General features: G+C 52.8%; 1 protein-coding gene across 1 annotated transcript in view; it reads left to right on the forward strand.

The window, feature by feature from the left end:
• VWF (von Willebrand factor) overlaps positions 1-21,150 on the forward strand; it is a 124,839-nt gene extending 103,689 nt beyond the window's left edge. The window contains exons 41-52 of the mRNA XM_055394198.2: positions 164-268; positions 1,662-1,867; positions 3,281-3,430; positions 6,726-6,836; positions 8,880-9,060; positions 9,918-9,958; positions 10,438-10,554; positions 15,987-16,085; positions 16,747-16,875; positions 17,392-17,431; positions 20,258-20,355; positions 20,834-21,150. Of these exons, the coding sequence (XP_055250173.2) occupies positions 164-268; positions 1,662-1,867; positions 3,281-3,430; positions 6,726-6,836; positions 8,880-9,060; positions 9,918-9,958; positions 10,438-10,554; positions 15,987-16,085; positions 16,747-16,875; positions 17,392-17,431; positions 20,258-20,355; positions 20,834-21,022 (1,466 nt within the window). The 3' untranslated portion in view covers positions 21,023-21,150. The remainder of the gene's footprint in view (positions 1-163; positions 269-1,661; positions 1,868-3,280; positions 3,431-6,725; positions 6,837-8,879; positions 9,061-9,917; positions 9,959-10,437; positions 10,555-15,986; positions 16,086-16,746; positions 16,876-17,391; positions 17,432-20,257; positions 20,356-20,833) is intronic.
• Positions 21,151-21,985: the final 835 nt, after the last annotated feature.

The following is a 21,985-nucleotide window of genomic DNA, read 5'->3' on the forward strand; positions in this document are numbered from 1 at the left end:
CATCTCCAGCTCTCCCTCTGTCTCCATCTCTAGCTCTACCTTTATCTCATTGTCATCATGTGTGTAAACATGGCGGTCTCATGGGTAGAAATGTAGGGAGGCACTCACTAGCACAAGAGTAGCCTCGCTGGACCCTGAGGGCCCATCCCTCTTCTGGCCTCAGTGTGTGACCTGGTGAGCTGTGACCTGCCCCCGGTGCCTCACTGTGAAGACGGCCTCCAGCCGATGCTGTCCAATCCCGGCGAGTGCAGACCCAACTTCACCTGTGGTAAGTCCTCCCTCTGGGGGTGAGGAGGGGGCAGTGCAGTCACTGTCCCTGGCCTGGGACGGTGTCCTGTAGTCTAGTGAGCTGAGTCTTGGCTTGGGGTGTGTCTGGAACAAAAGGGTCAAGGTCACACCTGGACTGAATCCTCTAAGACTCCTCCCAGCCACAGGCTGTGATGGGGGAGCAGGTGTGGGCACAGCTGCAGGCATCCCCCTCTTGGGTTTATTAGGAGGCAGTTGGACCTGAGGTGAAGAAGCCTCCATATCTCATTTTTATTTACTCCCATCCTCCCATAAACCGTGGAGGGGAAGGAGTGCACCCTTGGCTTGTCCTCATCACTGGATCTGTGTTGTTCAGTTGCTGTCACATCTGGCTCTTTGTGGCCCCAGGGACTGCAGCACGCCAGGCTCCTCTGCCCTTCTTTGTCTCCCAGAGTTTGCTCAAATTCATGTCCACTGAGTTGGTGATCCTATCAAACCATCTAGTTCTCTGTTGTCCCCTTCTCCTCCTGCCTTCAATCTTTCCCACTATCAGGGTCTTTTCCAATGAGTTGGCTCTTCGCATCAGGTAGCCAAAGTATTGGAGCTTATTCCCAAATAAATTTATAGATTGTTTTCACTCCCTGTATGTTTATATATTTAAATTCTAAGTACTACCAATTTAAGCCTAGGATTGGACTAAAGAAAGTCCTGGACATGTTAAGAAACCACATTCTGTGTTAAGCTGCTGAGTATACCCACCTAAAGTCAATGCCTACTTACCGTCCTGTTGATTTGGAATCTCACTTCAGTTCATACATGGAAACCCTTGAGGGTGAGAGAAGCACTTTATATCTGGAGGAAGCTGGGAACAGGCAAAGACATGGGGTAGGTTTTGACCTTGATGAAATGACGCTGTGGATTTGCTGTTTTTCATTCATCATTGTTGAAGGACGTAAAACTGTAGGGTATTTATTATTTCAGGTACTGAGATGGGAATAAGATCTCATAAGCTACCAGCTTGTAAAAATGCTAACCAGTGCCTGTGTGCCTGGGGTACCTGGGTCTTAAAGATTCTGCATCTGTCCTCTCTGAGTATCTGCAGGTGAAAGAACCCCACCCCTTCCAGAGGTGCCTGGGAGGGTGATGGACTGGACACCCAGCAGCCTTCTCTTCATCTCTGTTAAAATAACATCACATTTCCCCTTTGGATTAGCGTCCTTACTGTCCTGCAGTCTAACTGCTTTGCGGTGTGATTGACTGTCCCAGGGCTCCTGAGCGGGGCTCACATGTGTTTCTGACTTCAGTGGGGCTAGAGTTCCCAGGGACCTTGCATCCTAGCTGAATACCGAAGAGCCCAGGCTGAGTGCAGGGCTCAGCATCACAGGACTGGGGTACCACTTTGTGCTGTCCCTCAGCCTGCAGGAAGGAGGAATGCCCAAAGGGATCCCTGCCCTCCTGCCCCCCGCATCGGACGCCCGCCCTTCGGAAGACCCGGTGCTGTGATGAGTATGAGTGCGCTTGCAACTGTGCCAACTCCACAGTGAGCTGCCCGCTGGGGTACCTGGCCTCCACCGTCACCAATGACTGTGGCTGTGCCACCACCACCTGCCTCCCTGACAAGGTAGGGCTGCGTGGCCCTGGCGGGGATGATGACCGAACGCGCGCTTCTCATGGGAGACGTGCCTTCCTGCCCGGATGAGCGCTATGTGGCCTGGCGAGGGGGCGTCAGCATGCTCTCTTAGCCTGAACCTCATTAGCTCAAGGGGTACTCAGAGACTACTGTGTCTCAGCATGGCTGCATGCTGAGGTTACAAATATGGTGTAAGATATGGTCCTGCCTTTAAAGAGCTCCTTGTACAGAAGCTGGAAGACCGAGTGGGTATACTGAAAGTGTTAGTCGCTCAGTCATGTCTGACTTGTTGTGACCCCATGAACTACTGTAGCCCGCCAGGCTCCTCTGTCCATGGGATTCTCCAGGCAAGGATACTGGAGTGGGTAGCCATTCCCTTCTCCAGGGGATCTTTCCCGGCCCAGGGATCAAACCCGGGTCTCCTGCATTGCAGGCAGATTCTTTAGAGCAAGTTTAGGAAAATGGTTTTAACCTATTTGTGCTGTTATGATGTGAGTGAACATGGACACCTGTTTGGAGCTTTGGAGCACACACTTGGGATCATTTAAAACCTGTCTTTAAGCCTCGTGATCAGAGTTTCCTTGGGCATCTCATGCCGAGAAAATGAAGTCTGAGCATGTATATCGCATGCACCCCAGGCTTTACTGTTCTAACCCTAACCAGCCACTGGGATCTCACTTCCCACGTTCCTTCCACAGACTACAGTTCTTCCAAAGAGGACCCCTGTGTCTCAGACACAGCCCACGCTCTGTGCCTGAGCCTTCGTTCGATCCATCCTTTGTCCTTTGCGGGCCTCAAGGAAGCACTCATTCATAGCCCCTGCCCAGCTGTCCCTCACTTTCAGCCACTCCTCACGGGACAGAGGGCTATTTGTGGGTGGGTCCTGAGTCCAAGGACATCACTAGGCGTGAGAAGTAGGGTATAGCTTTCCGACGGACACAGGAAGAAGTTAGTTCAATGCAGCGAAGGCAGTGGTGATGGTGGGTCAGGACATTGATTGCAGACGTTGATAGTGGGTCAGGACACCCAAGGGCCGTGAAAGACTCAGGGGGGCCACTCCAGGGGTGGGCCTTCCTAAGTTAGATGGGCAGGGGTAGGACGAGGCCAGACTCTAGTGTGGGCAGAGACCATGCTGCTTCACTTACTGCTGTAGTCTCAGCACCTGGAGTAGCTTCCAACACGTAGATCCTCCATCCATGGGATTTTCCAGGCAAGAGTACTGGAGTGGGTTGCCATTCCCTTCTCCAGGGGATCTTCCCGACCCAGGGATTGAACCCGGGTCTACCGGCATTATAGGCAGACGCTTTGCCATGTGAGTCACCAGGGAAGATCCCAGCAGATGCCCCCTCACCTCTTATTTAGATGAGCTGAGTGAATTCACTCACGGAAACCTTGCGTCTACAGGTGTGCGTCCACCGAGGCACCGTCTACCCCGTGGGCCAGTTCTGGGAGGAGGGCTGTGATACCTGCACCTGCACGGATCTGGAGGATGCTGTGATGGGCCTGCGTGTGGCCCAGTGCTCCCAGAAACCCTGTGCGGACAGCTGCCGGCCGGTAAGGGGGAGCAGTGTGGGGGCAGTAGGGACGGGGATCCCAGGAACGGGCAAGAAAGTCCCTTTAGGAACCTCTGGTTCAAGGTTGGGAGGGAAGTGGGGCTGGGTTAGGCGAGCATTGTTCTGTCATCCTTCCGTGACCAGTTCTCAGCTGATGGTCATCTCTGTCATGTTGTCTTGAGGCCAGAGGGCTGGGGAGTCGGTTTAAGCAGAGAGGTGGATTAATAGCCAAGAAAACTGGGCTTGTTTTTTTTCCCTGTCTTTTCCCTTTTCGGGCATCTTCTTAGCCTAAATCTAGTCCAGACACGTGTTCTGAATTTTCTGAGATGGTCCTAGTGTCAGTGTAACATCGTGTTTCTACATAGGTTGGTGATTTTTCAGACCAGGTTTATAATTGGAAGTACAGAAGTCGAGCTGTGTTTATAATTTGAGGTAAAGAAGTCGAGCTATGTTTATACTTTGAGGTGTAACTGGGAGTTGGAACCCTCCCCCCAGTTCAGTTTTTAATTCTTTTTGTGGTGGCCTGGCCACTAAGGCACCTGTGTACTTGGGGATGCTCTATTCTTGCACACTGATCCGACTCTAGAGAAAGGGAGCCACAGTCTGCCGGGGGAATTGTGGGTTGAATTCTTCTTGCTAGTTTAAAGCTGTTATTGTTAGCACAAGTTCATGTGCCCGATGCACAGGGAGGCCAAACAAACTGAAACATCGGAGTTTGAGGCAGAGAAAGGTTTATTGCAGGGCTGTGTAAGGAGACAGGTCACTCTTGCCCTAAAAATCCCCAAGATCTCGTAAGGGTTTTGGCAAAGTATTTCTAAAAGGCAGGTGAGGAAGGGGGTCACAAAGTATGTGATTAGCTTGCACACGGTTCTCTGATGGGCTGAGTGAAGGAGCAGGTGGTGTCATAAGGGTGAACATGATCAGTCCTTAGGCCCCAGGAGGCCTGGGGCTGTGTGCTCATGGTCAGCAAGTGGAGAACTTCTGTCTGGTGGGGAGTTTTCACATTTGCAAAACAACTTGGAAAATGTGCATCAAATATCGTTACCTAGGTACTTCAGAGGAGCTCCAGCAGAGGATGTGGGTGAGGCCCGTCTGTAAACGGCCCCACAGGGTCCTGCTCAGTTACATTGTTCTTACTGCTTTATGCTCAGTAGAAAATGTTGATCAAAGAAGAGGAGCTTGGACATATCTGTGCCTGCAACAGCAGTGAAGAGAAGGCTCTTGATGCGTTTTCAGAAGTGTGTGTGTGGTTTGCTGATAGAGGGGGCAGCCTGAGAGTGAATCCAGAAGCGGGGACGCCCATTCGGTGCCCCCACGGCTCTCCCTGCTTCGCTGGTGCTATGGCGGCCTGCCAGGCCCCTGGGAGAGGATGACGCTATGGGATCCAGGGGTGCCTCTGGGGCGCGCCCATCCATCTCCATCTCCCCCCACAGGCCACAGGAGGCAGCGGGAGTAACGTGCTATCAGGTGAAGAGAGTGCTGTTTAGAGGTCGTTTTTATAAAATTGCCCCCAGTATGTTTTGCGTTTTGGCAGGGAGGTTTGTTTGTTTTGACTGTGATGGGTCTTTGTTGCAGTGCGTGGGATTTCTCCAGTTGCAGCGAGGGGAGGCTGCTCTCCAGTTGCGGTGTGAGGGCTTCTCCTTGTGGTGGCCTCTCTTGTGGAGCACGCGCTCTGGGGCACACGGGCTTCAGTAGTTGCAGAAGGCGGGCTCGGTAGTTGTGGCTCATGGGCTTCGTTGTCCCTCGGCATGTAGAAGCTTTGCAGACCAGGGATCGAAACCTGGTCCCCTGCATTGGCAGGTGGATCCCAACCACTGGGCCGCCAGGGAAGTCTGAGCCTTTAGGTCTTATTCATCCTCATGATCCTCCTCCAGAAGGAAGAGGAGGCAGGGCTGTTCTTCCCACTTGTTAGAAAGCGGAGGGGATGAAGTTGGCTGAAAGCGGAGGGGTGTTGCTCTACGGATCATCCGAGGCCAGCAGACAGGGGCGAGTCCTGACTCCTAGCCTGGGGCTGTGCTGGTAGGCTGGTATAGCTGGCAACAGGGTTGATTTCCTTTAGGACTGACTGGTTTGACCTCCAGCTGCAGGATAACTAATGAGATCTCAGCTGTTAAGACAGAACAGCTTGCCAAGCACCGCTGTGACGTGGGTTGGGTGTTGGCAGGTCCCATGGAGATGGTCCTCAGGCTCCCCGGTCCCCGGGAGAGGCAGTAACTGGGGTGTTGCTGAGTGTCGAGCGCGTCCTGTGACTCGGTGCTGCTTGTGAGTGCGCAGGGGGAGCAGAGCGGGGGTGGTACCCACGCCTGTCCCGAACACCCTTCTCTCCAAGATGCCTCTCAGTCCTGGGTTCCGGCCCCTTCTCCCCTGGGACAGCCTCGCACATCACCGTTTTGTCTGTTCTTTGTACATTGCTTCTGTGTTCTCGGTGGAGGGTTTCAATCCAAGACCCCCATGCTTTGGCCAGATTGGAGGACCTCCAAAAGGAGGATGGGTTGGCAGACTTCGACCTTGCAGGATGCTGGTCTCCCTGGCCGGTTTTCTGGGGACGGTTGGTCTCATCTCATGGTGCCCTGTAAACTACTAGGTTGGTGTCAAGTGGTGACCTGGGGAAGCCCAGCTCTGCAAGTTACTGAGAGGTCCTGGGGTCAAGGCGCTCATATCGTGCAGGTAACTCGCCCTGTTAGAGCAGAGCCCAGACTCCAGGCATCCTGAATGTTCTCTCCTGGTCAATAGGGGGTTCTAGACTTGGGCTGTGATAAATGTTGGGTCAGCTGGCAGCTGCTGCATGAACTCTGAACGTCTTTAAAACCCCTGTAGACTGACTGTTGGGGCTTCCCTAGTAGCTCCATGGTAAAGAATCCCCCTGCCAATGCAGGAGATGCAGGTTTGATCCCTGGTCCAAGAAGATCCCCTGGAGAAGGAAATGGCTACCCACTCCAGTATTCTTGCCTGGAGAATTCCATGGACAGAGGAGCCTGGTGGGCTAAGTCCATGGCCTCTCAAATAGTCAGACATGACTTAGCAACTAAACAACAAGGACTGCTCCTGGTCCGGAGTGGACGCTTGCGGAGCGCAGGGTTGGATCTGGATGGATGGTGAGAGGCCCGTAGTGATTCAGCGGGCGATGCTTCCTGACCACTTAGCATGATCGTGGGGCCGGAGGAGCGCAGAGATGAGGACGTCCGGTCCGGCTGTCCTCTGCAAGCCCCGGAGCTCCGAACACCTGCTCCGGGGACCAGAGCACCTGCATCTTTGCTGCCAGCTGTCCTGACACTCCATCCTTTGTGTGTTTTCAGGGCTTCACCTACGTCCTCCACGAGGGTGAGTGCTGTGGAAGGTGCCTGCCGTCAGCCTGCGAGGTGGTGACTGGCTCCCCGCGGGGGGACTCCCAGTCCCAGTGGAAGAGTGTAGGTCTGGGCCAGGGTGGGTGGGCAGGAGGCTGGGGGCCAGGCCAACCTCATCCGGGGTCCAGGACTGGCCTTGTTTTCGATAAAGCAGATGCTCACTCCCTACCGTTTGCTTTCCCTACGGCTAGTTTAATGTAGCTGTCGGTTTATCCAGATGTCAGCTGGGGAACTAGTTAAGGTTGCCCCAGATCTGGGGAGGAGCTCAGTTGCTCTCCCTGTGAGTTCTGTGAGTTCCTGGGGGTGGGGGTTGTGTTCTCCTGTTCACCTGTGACCCTGAGGACCCTGATGGTTGGTGGAGGTCTGTGTGATGGCCCAGGCAGTGTCCTCTGACCTTGTCGCTGATTTCCGTTGGAGAAATTTACAATCCAGAGAAGCTAACAGTGTTTCTGTCCCCAGATCCCGCAAGCTACTTCTGCAGCTCTGGCTGTGGCCCTTGACCATGTCAGTGGGCCCCCCTTCCCTTATCATCTCCTGTCTGGCCTCCCACCCCCAGATCCCCCTCCCCTGAACCAGAGCAGCCTAGCTTCTCCTTTGTGGCCAGAGGCCCTCACACTGGCTCTGGAGCCGTTTTCTGAAACACAGAGGATCCCTCCCTGGGAGTCTTAGCCCAGACGCTGGGATGTGAACAGACCTTTCACTCTGGCTGATGTGGATAAAGTGGGGGTGCTGAGCCCTGGGATCCTCAGGAGGCAGGTGCTGGGGTGGGTGTGAGGTGCACCTGGGGCCTTCCCCTTCTCAGTCCTCCAGGGAGACCAAAACACACTCTGTTTAGAGGGAGGGCAAAGGGTTAACTGTCCTGCCCTGGCCCACCAGCCTCTTCCTCCTCGGTGGTGACAGAGGGACTTGCTGAGTTCCCCACGAGGGATCCCACCTCCCTCTTCTAGTCCTGGTCCCTGGGGATGTCCCTGCTCCAATCTTCCTCCCTCCCTGTCAAGTTGCCTGCTCCCCATCACCCCAGAATCAGGCTGGTTTTGCGGATCCTCCCCAGGGTCAGAGGCTGCTGTGTACTGGGGGCGGGTGGAGCTGACAAATGGTACCTTTGAGGCTCAGCACCCCTCCCTCCCAGTCACTCATCTGCCTCCAGGGCTCACTCAGCTCTGACATCAGTGTTTATGGAAGAGTCTCCCTCCCCCAGTTCACGTCTCCCTCTGACCTGTAAGACTTGGGGGTCAGAAGTGGCTCTGAAACATGAGGGACCAGCAGGAGTGGGTGGGGAACGGGTCTTCTTAATGCATATGGTGTCCAGGACTCAGCGGGTTATTGATCAGAATCAAGTGTGGCCTGCAGCAGGAAGGTGTGTTCAGGGTGAGTCAGAGAAGGGGGTTAGGACAGAGGCTGCAGTTGGGGCACTCTCTGCTCCTCCTCTGAAAAGAGAAGAAAGGGAACCGGGCCTGAAAGAAGCTGCCGGGCCTGGAGCAGGCCGACTGGGCGCCCCTGCTTGTGCATCTGGGAGACACTCACACAGACCGTGCTCGTGGTCATGTATTGTCCAGTCAGAAACTCTGGGGGACTTTCTGAACCGTGTTCTGAACACTTGGTGCTCCTGGATGGTGGAGCCAGCCCTTGGGGACAGGCCACCCATTGCAGTTTGAGCCTGGGGACAAATTGCAGGGCTGAGGGCCAGTTGCCAGCCTCCCACCCTCAGAGGGAGGCTGTGTGAGGCTGGGCGATGGGCTGGGTTCCCCCGACCCCCGTGTTTCCCCTCCGCTGTCTCCCCACGCAGCTATTCTTGGTCACTCAGATCCCAGCCGGGCTGAGGGTGGAGGGAGAACCCTCAGGCATCCTCAGGTGCTTCCTCTGGTGTCTCGAGACTGTCTTGAGAGCAAACGTGGCTCTGAGCTGGGTTCTTGGTTGGGGGGAGTCTGACCCAGGTTCACTGAAGGACCTGGATGAGCTGTCATTCCCTCCAGGGGCCTCCCCCTGTGGTCAGGGCTTAGCTTTGGAGCCAGGCTCACCTCCAGGGCCCACCCCAGCTCCTGAGGGGACCACCCACTCCCAGCGGGACCTCAGGCCCCGCAACCCACTCAGGTGCTCTGCCCACAGGTTGGCTCTCACTGGGCCTCCCGCGAGAACCCCTGCCTCATCCACGAGTGTGTCCGAGTCAAGGAGGAAGTCTTTGTGCAGCAGAGGAACGTCTCCTGCCCCCAGCTGGACGTCCCCGTCTGCCCCTTGGGCTCCCAGCTGCGCTGTCAGACCTTGGGCTGTTGCCCCACCTGTCGCTGTGGTAAGACATGCCACCAGGCCAGCAAAAAGGCTCAGAAGGGCTCCTGAATCCTTGCCTTTGGAGCAGCTTAGGGAAATGGGCAGGATCAAATCTTCCTGTCCATTCCTAATGTTTTGGGGAGAAAGCAAATGGGAGGAGAGAAGTAGGACAATTCCTGAAGGTCATCACTGAGCTCAGTGCTGGCTTTGTACCGTGTCATCCCATGACAATCACAGTGAGTACTATGATTCCCGCATTTGCTCACCTGAGTGGTAGAACTGGGATTGGATTCAGGCTTCTCTGATTCTAGAAATGCCTTCTCCATTGTTCTTCTGGAGAAGGTATTACAGCTGTCCATCTCCTAACCCCACCAACCAACCAACCAACCAACCAGTCAACCAAACAACAAATCAACCAACCAACCATCAATCAAGCAAGCAAGCAACCAAGCAAGCAACCAACCAACCAATCAAACAAACAGTCAGCCAAACAACCAATAGCAGCAGCAACAGGAAACAACTCTCACCACCTCCTGCCCTAATTCTTTGTGTGATTTTATCGTGGGACTTTTCCAAAGCAGATTTTCATTCCTTCACAAGCCCAGCACCCTTTCTCTTGCTCCGTCAGTGTGAATCACTTAAACAAGTACCCTCCCCTCCAGGGGTCCAGGGGACTGGAGGGTGGGGAGCAGGCAGCTGCCCATCCTTGGGGGGCCTGGGGTCAGTGTGGCCACGTGGGCAGGAGGACCCACAGTGCCTGGTGTGGGGCGGGGAAAGGCCTGGCAGGTGGAGGAGAGAGGCCCAGCCCAGTGGAGCAGCCGGGTTGCAGGTCTCCACCAGGTGTGTTCCGATCACTCATGTGCTCCTGTCTCTCCCCAGAGCCCGTGCAGGCCTGCGTGCTCAATGGCACCATCATCGGGGTGAGCTGATGCCCTCTCCCCAGGGCGGCAGGGAGAGGGGCTGTGTGGAGGGTGGGCAGCATCTGAAAGTGCAAATAACAGGACCCGGGGTGATCTGCTCCACCCGCACTTCCCTTGCTCCTAGGGCTTCCCAGGCATCCTGGAGTGGAAGCCCCAGCTCTCCAGGGCCTGGGTCCCGCCTTCGCCTTCTAGCACTCACCTCCCGGTCCCCCAGCCGCCAGGCACGGGAGATGTCAGTCTGTCCCCTCTCCCTCTGCCCCAGGGAAAGCCCTCACTCTCACCACTGCCATCCTTGAGAGGGGAGAGTGGGGGAGGGAGTGGCCTCTGGGGAACGCAGGAGAATTGGGGTGATGATGGCTCCTAGCAGCTTTGAGCAGCCGGGCCCCACACCTAAGACAGGAGGCTCCTGGGGCTGAGGGCAGTCAGGGGTTGGGGGACTGGGCTGCCAGGAGGCCTGACCCTGGTCCCCCTGGTTCCAGCCCGGGAAGACTGTGATGGTTGACGCATGCATGACCTGCCGCTGCTCCGTCCAGGCGGGGGTCATCTCCGGATTCAAGCTGGAGTGCAGGCAGACCACCTGCCAGGCCTGCCCCGCGGTAAGAGAGGCTGCAGTTGGGGGCACGGGGGGTCAGCTGGGTACTTTTAGGACCCAGGCAATGGGACCTCATTGCTGCTGCTAAGTCACTTCAGTCGTGTTCGACTCTGTGCGACCCCATAGACGGAAGCCCACCAGGCTCCCCCATCCTTGGGATTCTCCAGGCAAGAACACTGGAGTGGGTTGCCATTTCCTTCTCCAATGTGTGAAAGTGAAAAGTGAACGTGAAGTCGCTCAGTCATGTCCGACCCTTAGCGACCCCACGGACTGCAGCCTGCCAGGCTCCTCCATCCATGGGATTTTCTAGGCAAGAGTACTGGAGTGGCTTGCCATTGCCTTCTGGGACCTCACTAGGATATTTAAATAAAAACTTTCATGATTTTCTGATTATGGACAGTATCTGACAACTGTCAGGAAGGGACTAAAAGTCACCTACCCAGATTGCATTTCTCAGAAATAATTATAGCTTAGTTTTATACATTTTAAGCATTTTTTCCCTGTATTTGCAAGGCTGAGACCATATTCACAATTCTGTATTCTTTTTTAAGCAACATTTTAAGTAACATCACTACTGATCTTTGAAAGCATTAAAAATCAGTCAGATATTTATCTGACAGTTACCAGTTAACCCACAATTATTCATCAGACACTTGCTATGTGCAGTTTTCTACACAACAGTCTCTGGAGTGGACCTGCCTCAAAGTATACTTTTATTATTGCACATTGTTGTCCGACTCTGTGTGACCCCATGGACTGCACCCCGCCAGGCTCCTTTGTCCGTGGGATTTCCCAGGCAAGAATACTGGAGTGGGTTGCCATTTCCTTCCCCAGGGGATGTTCCTGACCCAGGGATTGAATCCAGATCTCTAGCATTGCAGGCAGACTGTTTACTACTGAGCCACCAGGGAAGCCCTATTGGACACTGGGGTGATCTAAAATAGTTCACCCCGTTTAGGTCACGATGATGGTGTTTGCTTTGAATACCTCCACAGGTGGGATCTGGGATGTGGAATCATCATTTCTAGTGGAGCAGAGGAGAGCATGCACTTCACTGGTTTAATCACGACTCTTAGCAAACCCCCCCTCCCCCACACAGAGCTGCACCCAATGCTGAGGAGAATGCCTTGGCTTCTTCCGCAGGCTGCCCCCTGCATTTGGGGCTCCTGCTGTCTTAGAAAATACAGTTGGTTGGATGAGTTTCTTGTGAGCTGGATGCACAGAATACATAATGTAACCACTCTTTTAGGTGGTGGAGCAGTGGTTGGGGGCTGGATGGTTCCCGGAGAGGAATCTCTCATCAGAGGAGCGATGCGGTGGCCGGAGGGGAGGGGCGATGGGGGAGGGATGAGGAACACTGGAGCCGGGGCGGTCAGCACTCTTGAGGGCAGGGTGTTCTGCACCTGGGCCCTGTGTGAGGCTCCAAGGAGGGGCTTAATAATATACATGGGGAATGAAGGGGTCTATCGGATACACATTGTTTCTGATAGAACGGCTCAAGGAGAACATCCCTGCCTCAGTTAGGAAGAAGGGAGCAAAATATGTGTTTTTGCTTTTTTGAAATTTAAAATCCCAGTTGTTTTAGGGTTTCCAGTGCAAGTGTGTGTGTGTGTGAGAGAGAGAGAGAGGGAGACAACTCCCCTGATACATCTGGGCTTGAATATAGGAAGGAATGATGCTGTCTGAAGTCTGTGGCACCCCTTCACCTGAATGTCGATGGAATTACAATCAGTGCCCGGAGAGGGAGGTCCACACCCACTGTCCTGCAGGAAGCGGTCATGGGGATGAGCGTGCTCTTTACTGGCGCCCTCTGGTGGTCAGAGGATGGCACAGTCACCTCCTCTGCATCCATAGATACCCAGTTTTAGAATCCAGTCTAGACATAGGTTTCTAAATATTTTTAAATCCAAAGCCTGCTTTAGTCTGTGTACTCCTCCTCTTCTCCAAAATTGCATCTCCTCAGGGCAGTGTGGGCTTCCCTGGTGGCTCAGATGGTAAAGAATCCGCCTCCCAGTGCAGGAGATAGTGGTTTTAATCCCTGGATGGGGAAGATCCCCTGGAGAAGGCAATGGCAACCCACTCCCGTGTTCTTGCCTGGAGAATCCCATGAACAGAGGAGCCTGGAAGGTCACAGTCCGTAGGGTTGCAAAGAGTCAGACACAACTGAGCAACCAAGCACATCACACACACACACACAGGGCAGTGAACTCACTTCCTCCCCCTTGAGATCCTGGAGATCAGCTCTGCAGTGTGTCTCTCAGTCTTTGCTGGGCTCTGCCTCATATGCCCCTTCTCACTCAGCATCCTTCCCTGGACCTCTGGGAGGCCTCCTGCACGTGGGGAGCTGTGCTGGATCAAGTTTAGGTCAGTCTGTTTGAACTGCAAATGTCAGATGGAACTGTTAGCATCACCAGAATCGTGGGCCCTCTGTCTCCTCCAGGGGAGACGAGGCTTGTACCTCAAGGCGCCCAGCAGCCGGCGGTCTGTGCTGGTGGTCTGTGCTCGTAGAGACAAAGGAAGGCAAGGGGAAGAGACATGACCTTGTCCGGGAACACTGAGACGGCCTCCCGGAGGAGCATGACCTTCGATTGACCTTCAGCAGTGACCACCCAGGAGGGGGAATGGGGACAGACTGGCAGATCAGCAAGAGTAAGGGCAGTGGCTTTTCAAAAAAAGAAAAGAGTAGTTTCTCTTTTTTAAAGGCTTTTAAAAATAGTTCTACTAGATATTGCAGTTATTTTTTAAAGTGGATAAATTAAGATTTTTAGTTGGAGTTTCAACATCAAACTCTCAAAAATTACTAGAATGAACAGATAGAGAAGCAGAAGGATACAGTAGGCCTGAAAAGTGCTATGAACCAATTCAACGTAATTTTTATACAATTCTCACACAACAGCAAGATTCAAAATTGTGTTCAAGTTCCCATAGACTATAAACCAGGAGACACTGGAACACGTCCAGGGACATAAAACAATGTGCAAAAACTTCATGGTCTAAAGGTATTGAAATCATACAGACTCTGTTCTCTTAACACTGTGTTAAGAAACCAATATGTTAGAAATCAATGTCAAAAGACATTTGAAAGTAACCCACATAGTTTGAAGTGCAAGGTTTAAAATATTTTATTATCACTGTGCGAATGTGCTAAGTCGCTTCAGTTGTGTTTGACTCTTTGCAACCCCGTGGACCGTGACTCTCCAGGCTCCTCTGTCCATGGGATTCTCCAGGCAAGAATACTGGAGTGGGTTGCCATGCCCTCCTCCAGGGGATCTTCCCGACCCAGGGATCGGACCTGCGTCTCCTATGTCTCCTGCATTGGCAGGCGAGTTTTCTTTACAACTAGCGCCACCTGGGAAGCCCATATTCACTATTCATTATCAGTTGTAAGCTGTGCATGGGACCGATGTTAATAAGTGTATTCACAAAGAAAAAGTTTAAAAAGAGGGTGAGAAAAGGAAAATAGAGGAACGGCAGTGGGGAGATAGGACTGGGGTCCTCGAGTGGCCGACGCAGTTTGTGAAAAGGGCTGGGAGACACCTGTGAGAAGAGCCTGGGGGGCATCCCTGGGCAGGGGAGCAGGGCTCATTGGCTGCTCTGACCTGTGAGTTCTGTGGTTGGTGGGATGCCTGGCCCTTCCTGATTGGATGCTCCAGCGCAAGTCCGGTCAGCTCTGTGCTCCTCCTGGTCCACCCGGTGGCTGGGCAGTGGGTGTCCGGTCAGCATTGGCCGGAGGCCCAGCTGCGCTCAGACTCGCCTGTCACCCGTGCACCTGTGTTCTCGCCTCTCAGGTCTCCTCTCTCCTGCGAGTGAGGTCAGCCTGCTCCCTCCCCTCCCCTTCCCCAGCCCACTGCTCCTCTGAAGTCACTGCCCTCTCCTCTCACCTCCCACCCCACCCTCCACCTCCTCCTGTCCCTTTCCCTCCCACGACGCCCCCTACCTTTCCTTGTCCTTGGCTTCACCATGCCCTTGGACCCTCTGGGGTGTGGGTGGAGCCTCCACTTTGCAGCCCCCTCCTCCATTTGTCCCCCACCCCTCATGTCTCCTGTAAAGATTTGGGGCTGATAGAGGGTGTTTCCTAGTCTCTTCTAGCACTCACTAGAAAATGCCCCAATCCAGGCTCCCATGAAATCCTGTCTGATGTCAACCCCATTTTATTTCCTCGTTCTGATAATAACCAGTTGCATGCATTCATGCTGTTTTTCTCATCTCTCTCTTCCTCTCCCATCCATCACGGTCCACACCTTCAGGAATCGTGTGATTTTGAAAACACAGCTAAAGCTCACCCCATGGCCTCAAATGTCAGCAGTGTCCTTCCAAGCATGTGTGTGTAGCCGGGGCCCATCCAGCCGCCCTGTTCTGCTGGATGCTCAGTCCTCACTGGCTTTCTCTGCAGCCTCCCTGATGGGTTCCATGCACACTCACAGACTCCTCACTTCCCTGCTGGCTAGGAGCCTTCAGTGTCTCTGCAGTCAACACGGGAGCCCTGTGAGACAGCCAGGTCTTCTGCCCGGGACTCCAGACTGACCTGCTAGAGATTCACAGCAGAAAAACCTCAGGACTCCAAGGAATGAATCTCTAAATGGTCATTACTAAATGTAGGAAGATGAAAAAAATGACACCGTAGTTGGCCTTCACATAGCTAAATGTATTTTTTAAAAAATTTTACTAAGTTTTGTTCTTCCTGTTTTTTTTTTTCCTTTTTGGCATGGTGTGAAAGTGTTAGTTGTTCAGTCATGTCCGACTCTTTGCGACCCCATAGAGTATAGCCCGCCAGGCTCCTCTGTCCATGGAATTCTCCAGGCGAGAATATTGGGGTGGGTTGCCATTCCCTTCTCCGAGGGATCCTCCCGATCCAGGGACCTGGTTCTCCCGCATGGCAGGCAGATTCTTTGCTGTCTGAGCCACCAGGGAAGTCCCTTTTGGCATGGTGGGGAAAGGTAAAAGAGCCTTAATTTTAACGCAATGATGGTCGGTTTTTGATTCTTATTTGGTTAACATGTTTGAAAATTCTTTGCAAAAATAAAAAGTTGGTTACCCTGTGTGGTTGCCTAGATTTGGGGGCATTTTTGTAAAACTGTGAAATCCTGTGGTCTGGAGGCTACAGCCTTTTCCCTACTGTAAAGGGAAAGGGATGGAGGCAGGAAGATGGTTTCCACGGTGACAAAGTCCAGGGGTGGATGATGATCGCGTGGACTAGGTGGTGACAGAGGGCCTTGGAATGACAAGCAGTGGATGAGTTCAAGACGCATTTTTTGGCGAGATCTGGTGCTGTGTGGGTGAGGGGCGAGGCAGCAGATGAGAAAGAGCAGGGACGAGGATGACCCCAGATTTCTGGTTGGAGCTGCTGGGTATGACGAAATCATTTACAGTTTGGCTCACTTATGAACGGGGTCTTCGGGGGAGGTTCACAGAGGCTGCATTTTCTCCTGGTTCCAGGGTTACGTGGAAGAGAAGCTCCAGGGCGAATGCTGCGGGAGATGCCTGCCTACGGCATGCACCATCCAGCTGCGAGGGGGACAGATCCTGATGCTGAAGGTGGGGGCAAGTGGAAGTCCAGAGTGTCTCCTCAGATCACCGTCTGCCTCCCTGAGTGGGGATCTTTCCTTCAAGAAAGAGGGGGCCAAGTTTGGGTCGATATTGACTTCTTTTCATACCTATTTCTGATTTTTTATAAAGAAAAGATGGATAACCTTTAGAAGGTATAGGATTTTCTCTTTGATTTAGTTATTTTGTCACTTTCCTCGACAAGGGGATAGCTGGTGGGCCCCCATGATTGAGAGCTGGTTGACCTCTAAGATTTTCTCCAGCCTTGGTTGTCTCTGAGACTGGGTAGGCAGTCAGGTGACAGGGATGGCGATCTGTGAAAGTTAGGATGGGCTGGTGAGACAGGCACCTAGTTCACGCATCGTCAGAGGCTCTCATCTCTAGTTCAGCTATTGACTGGCCAGTTCACCTCCACTGTGTCTTAATTCTTTACGCTGTTACGTGGTCAGAAGAGTTTAGGGATTCCCTACCTTCATACAGCCCTGTTCCCAGTAAACAGGTTGCAAAGCCGGACCGCACCTGCCTCATTCTTGTTCTATGGTCCCACGTTGTCTCAACAACTCCAGGGAGTCAAGGTCACTATTCGAAGTGGCTTTGAAACCCAGGGGCTGCCTTCAGATGTGCTCAGTGCACATCCTCTCTTTCCTTTCAGCGTGACGAGAAACTCCAGGATGGCTGTGACAGTCACTTCTGCAAAGTCAACAAGAGAGGAGAGTTCATTTGGGAGAAGAGGGTCATGGGCTGCCCGCCCTTCAACGAACACAAATGTCTGGCTGAGGGGGTGAGCCGTCAGAGCCCGGGCCCTGCTTTCCTCTCGACTGGCTCCATCTTTGACTGAAAAAAGAAGGTTCTTCTGAATGGCAGTCCAGCTCTGCCATAATTCCCAGTGTTCGAGGAGAACCCCGACCTAGTTTAAAAATCAACAAAATTACAAAATCACAGCCTGATGGAGAGGTGAAACTCTCTCTATGATGCTCTAAGAAAATACCTCCCCTTGGGGGATACTGGATCTGTGATCCTTGAATGCGGAGGTGAGAGATCAAACTGATTTATGGTCTCCCTTGGAAATGACAGTCCTAGAGACTCTCAACTGGAAGAGAGTTCGGAATAATCAGGACCATTTCGGCCTGTCCGGGCAGGGTGGTCAGTCTGCTCCCCTTTGTGATGGGACAACCCGTTCACTTCTGGGGACTTGGGCTCAGGGCTGTGAGTCCAGGGGCGGGACTTGGCCTGCAGTGACGGAAAGTGTCCACTGTGTACTATTTGTGCCTAACTCAGGACTTCGCTGTTTTCTTAGGGGAAAGTCGTGAAAATTCCTGGCACGTGCTGTGACACATGTAAGTACGTTGCCAGTAGACTGTCCCTTGAAACCCATGAGATCAAGTCCAGGGGATGTTCCTTGAAGTGAACTTTGTTCTAGAAAGGTAGTTCAGTCATTGCGTTCCATTCTGCAGGGGACTGCCACCTGCCTCGCCTGTCCCTGGACTGCGCCCTACTCAAGCCCCCTTTCAGATGCCCGTAAACCAGTCTCTTCTTCCTTCTTCCAGACTCCTGGCAATCACTAGCCTCTTACTTGCCTTTCTAATCGCCGGGTCTTGGGTTGGTCACAGTCCTATCACAAGAGAATGTCTTCTCTCTGCCACTGAAGCTCCTTGAAGACAAGGCACCTTGATTTATGATCTCAACAGATGAGACACTCAATACACCTCTATTCCTTGGGTATCCCAGAGAGAAGGGGAAGCGAGAAGCTAGCTGTGGGGCTGCAGAGAGACACAGTCTTCTCAAGGACTGATAAGGCTGGTCTCGTTAACCAGTTTTACTAATCTCCTCTCCTTCACCCTCGCCTGTTCTTTTTTTAAATTAATTAATTTTACTTTTGGCTGCGCTGTGTCTTCATTGCTGTTCCCAGGCTTTCTCTAGTTGTGCAGAGCCAGGGCTACCTTTAGTTGCAGTGTGCAGGCTTCTCACTGTGGTGGCGTCTCTTGTTGCTGAGCTCCGTAGTCGGAGCATGGCCTTAGACGCCCTGAGGCATGTGGGATCTTCCTGGACTAGGGATCGAACCTGTATCCCCTGTGTTGGCAGGCAGATTCTTTACCACTGGGCCACCAGGGAAGTCCTTGGCTTTTCCTGACTTTGCACTGTGTTGCACTGGTTGGTCCCCCAGTAGTTATCGCAGCAGCTTTGGAGACGGAGCTCCAGTCTACTCATTAGAAGCATCTCACCACGTGTTCTTGTTTCCATGAGCACATGAACCTTTCAGAATCCCAAAGTTCATGCTGTATTCTCTGGGTATAGAATTACTTGTCTGGACTATTATTCTTTGGTTTTCAGTTTAGTTACTTAGCTTTTTGTTTGTTTGTTTGTTTTTGGATTCCTGGGTCCATGTTCCCATGTTTATTTGGAGGTAGAGAAAGAAGAGTTGCTCAGTTGTGTCCGACTGTTTGCAACCCCATGGACTACAGCCCACCAGGCTCCGCTGTCCATGTAATTCTCCAGGCAAGAATACTGGAGTGGGTAGCCATTCCTTTCTCTAGGGGATCTTTCTGACCCAGGAATTGAACTTGGTCTCCTGCTTTGCAGGCAGATTCTTTACCATCTGAGCCACCAGGGAAGTCCCTGGGGAAAAGAAAGGAAGCGTGAAAACTTGAATACCTTCAGTGGTCAGTCATTGTTCGTCTCCTGACGGCTCACCCCGACAGTCCCTGGAGTTGCTGTAACCAAGCTGCAGACTGAGGGACACACTCTGAGAGCCTCTCTCTGTGATTCCTGTCTGCACGGCTGAGATCAGGAGACCATCCAGGAAGAGACGCATTTTTCTCTAGGTGTGCTGCAGGGGCAATCTGGCCGAGGCTGTTATCTGCAAAACTAGCAATGAGGCCAAACGGGGGCTTCAGTGCTTTCAGGTGACGGGGACCCTCCATAAGGAAAATAAGCCAGGCTCGGGGATTTAAATCTACCGTCTGTTGGCTTCAATATGTTTTCCTCATTCACCCTCTTAATGTGGTTGGCAGGCTTTTGCTTTAAAATGAAATTATTTGGAAATTGGGAGGCTGGCTAATATGTAGTTAAGGCTGAATTAGATTTGGAGCCATCCAGGAGTGGAAAACTCCCAGTGTTTGGACAGGCAATGGTGAGCGGACATTGAATCCTAGAATTATCAGTAGGGCAAGGAGAGATTAAAAACTGAATGCTGTTAACCCCTGTGTGGTAAAGAAACCCATACCTGCGACCAGGAGATGGCTATACTCAAAGCAAAAGATTCCATGATGGCCTCAAGGATCTTCTCAGTCCCCAGGGAGACAATGACATTTGCAGGGCTGGATAGATATTAATTGTATTTATTGGATACATCATTGTCCGTTTGCTTCTGGGTATAGTATAAGCAGGCTTCCCAGGTGGCCCAGTGGTAAATAATCCGCCTGCCAATGCTGGAGACGGAGGAGACGCAGGTTCGATCCCTGGGTGGGGAAGATCCCCTGGAGAAGAAACTGGCAACCCTCTCCAGTATTCTTGCCTGGAAAACTCCATGAACAGAGGAGCCTGGCAGGCTATAGTCCATGGTGTCACAGAGCTGGATACAACTGAGCAACTCAGCACACATGCAGAGTTATAAGCACAGGAGGATTGCTCTGATCATTATGGCTTTTAGAGTCTACAATTGTATAAAAGTAAGTCTTATTCATCAACATCACCAAAGCACGGTGAATCTAGGCGCCTGTTGCAGTTAGAATTGTGCCATTAAGTGAGTTCAACCCAGTGATATCTTTATCTCTGATTGTGAAGGGTCAGGAGAAGCTGGGCTTCTCAGGTGGTTCTAGTGGTTAAGAACCTGCCTGCCAATGCAGGAGATGCAAGTTCGATCCCTGGGTCAGGAAGATCCCCTGGAGAAGGGAGTGACAACCCACTGTAGTATTCTTGACTGGGAAATCATTATGGATAGAGTAGCCTGGTGAGTCGCAGTCCATGGGGTTGCAAAGAGTAGGACACGACTGAAGCGACTTTGCAGGAGAAGCTGAGGGGAGCCAGGATCACTGACTTGCCCTCTCCGTAACTGGCTGTGATGACCTGGTTACTGTGAAACTGACCTATGTCTAGTGAATAAGGGAACTGGGGTGGACAATGTCGAATGGGAGAACAGGTCCCGTCTCTCACCTGCCCTGTAGGTGAGGAGCCCGAGTGCAAGGACATCACAGCCAGGGTGCAGTACATCAAGGTGGGAGACTGCAAATCTGAAGAGGAAGTGGACATTCAGTACTGCCAGGTACGGGGTCCTCGGTTCAGAGGACGTGTCTCTTCATTTGAACCCCTCTCTTTAGATACATTGTGGAAAGATCTGGGAAGTTCACAGGGAGGAGATGTGAAAGAAACTAGGAATTTTTTTTTCCTTTTGAAAGCAAATGTTTTATTGAAGTAACTGAGAACTTTTGACCCAGAAGATAAAAAAAAAATCAGCAATGATTCAAAGCTTCTTTTGAAGAGAATGGAGGGTTACTTATGGAACACGGGAGCTGCCTTCCCTGGAGATCCATCAAACATGCATAGAAATTGCAGCTACAGGGCTGGGTGTGAGAGTTCCAATTAGGGGAGGCCTCTCAGACACACTGCCTGGCTGTCCTGGGTTCCTCTGGCTGAGGCCAGGCCTGGAGGACGGCAGGTGCAGGAAGCGGGCTGCCCCAGAGCCCTCCCCACCGTGGGACTCTCTATCACCCGTGTCGCTGCCTCTGTCTTTCCCGCTGCAGGGAAGATGCACCAGCAAAGCCCTGTACTCCATCGACACGGAGGACGTGCAGGACCAGTGTTCCTGCTGCTCGCCCACGCGCACGGAGCCCATGCAGGTGCCCCTGCGCTGCACCAACGGCTCTATCATCCACCACGTGGTCCTCAACGCCCTGCAGTGCAAGTGCTCCCCCAGGAAATGCAGCCCGTGACGCGCTGCCCGCCTGCTGCGGACACCCGCTGCATTCCCCAGGCTCGGTGCTCTCTGCCCCGCGCATGCGCACTCTGCTCCCGGACCTTCCTGGGCGCACAATAAAGGCCAATCTATCCTCTCGTCAAAGGCTGGTGGTTCATCCAGGTTGAGATGGCCGGGCTGCTCTGAGCCGGGTGCTGAGGTGGGGGCTGGGGAGTGGAGAAGGAGCCCAGGCTTTCACACCAGATCCTTTTCACCCCTAAGAGAGACTGTACTCAGCGCAGGCACTGGACAATGAAGCTGGAAAGGATTTAGACATCATCTCATCCACTGCCCTCTCCTGCCCCTTCACCGAGGATGAAAGTAGCTCAGAGAGCTTGAGTGACTTGCCCAAGGTCACACAGCCGCTGGGTGGCAAGGCCAGGTTCAGAACCCAAGGACCTGGACACCTGGGCAAAAACTCTTGGGCTGGTCCACCAGAGCTACATGAATCTAGTGCTGACAGATTCAGCCTTGTTCTCACCGGAACCAGGGAGGGCTGCATTTTTAGGCCTTTCTGCTTCCGCTGGATAAGAACCTTCAGGGAAGATAACACTGGATGCAAACGGCATGAGTTGCCCTGAGTTGCGTTGGTGGGGAGTTTTAGCCGGGTAGAGGGAAGGAGAAATGGATAGAAGTTTTATATAACTGCTCAATAATTCAAAGGCTGTCGCCCACTATCCATCATCACCCCACCTCCAACTTTGAGTAGTCTCTAAGGTCTCTGTGGGAAAGCAGGTCTGGGGCCAGAGAATTATTAATAGCTGTCTCTCTTCTGACGATCGCCTGATGCTTCTCCCCAGGACGAGGTGCTGTTGGTGGCGTGGGGCGCCGAGAAACTCAGTGGGAAGCTACTCCTTCAGCAGAGAGTATCAACTTCCCGGTGCTCCCATAGCCCGAGTCCTCCTCGTATTTACTGACCGGACGATTCACTACCAAGGAA

The sequence above is a fragment of the Moschus berezovskii genome, chromosome 6 (assembly GCF_049115385.1).
Source record: "Moschus berezovskii isolate FMDL1 chromosome 6, NW_MosBer_1.0, whole genome shotgun sequence".
Classification (NCBI taxonomy): Eukaryota; Metazoa; Chordata; class Mammalia; order Artiodactyla; family Moschidae; genus Moschus; species Moschus berezovskii.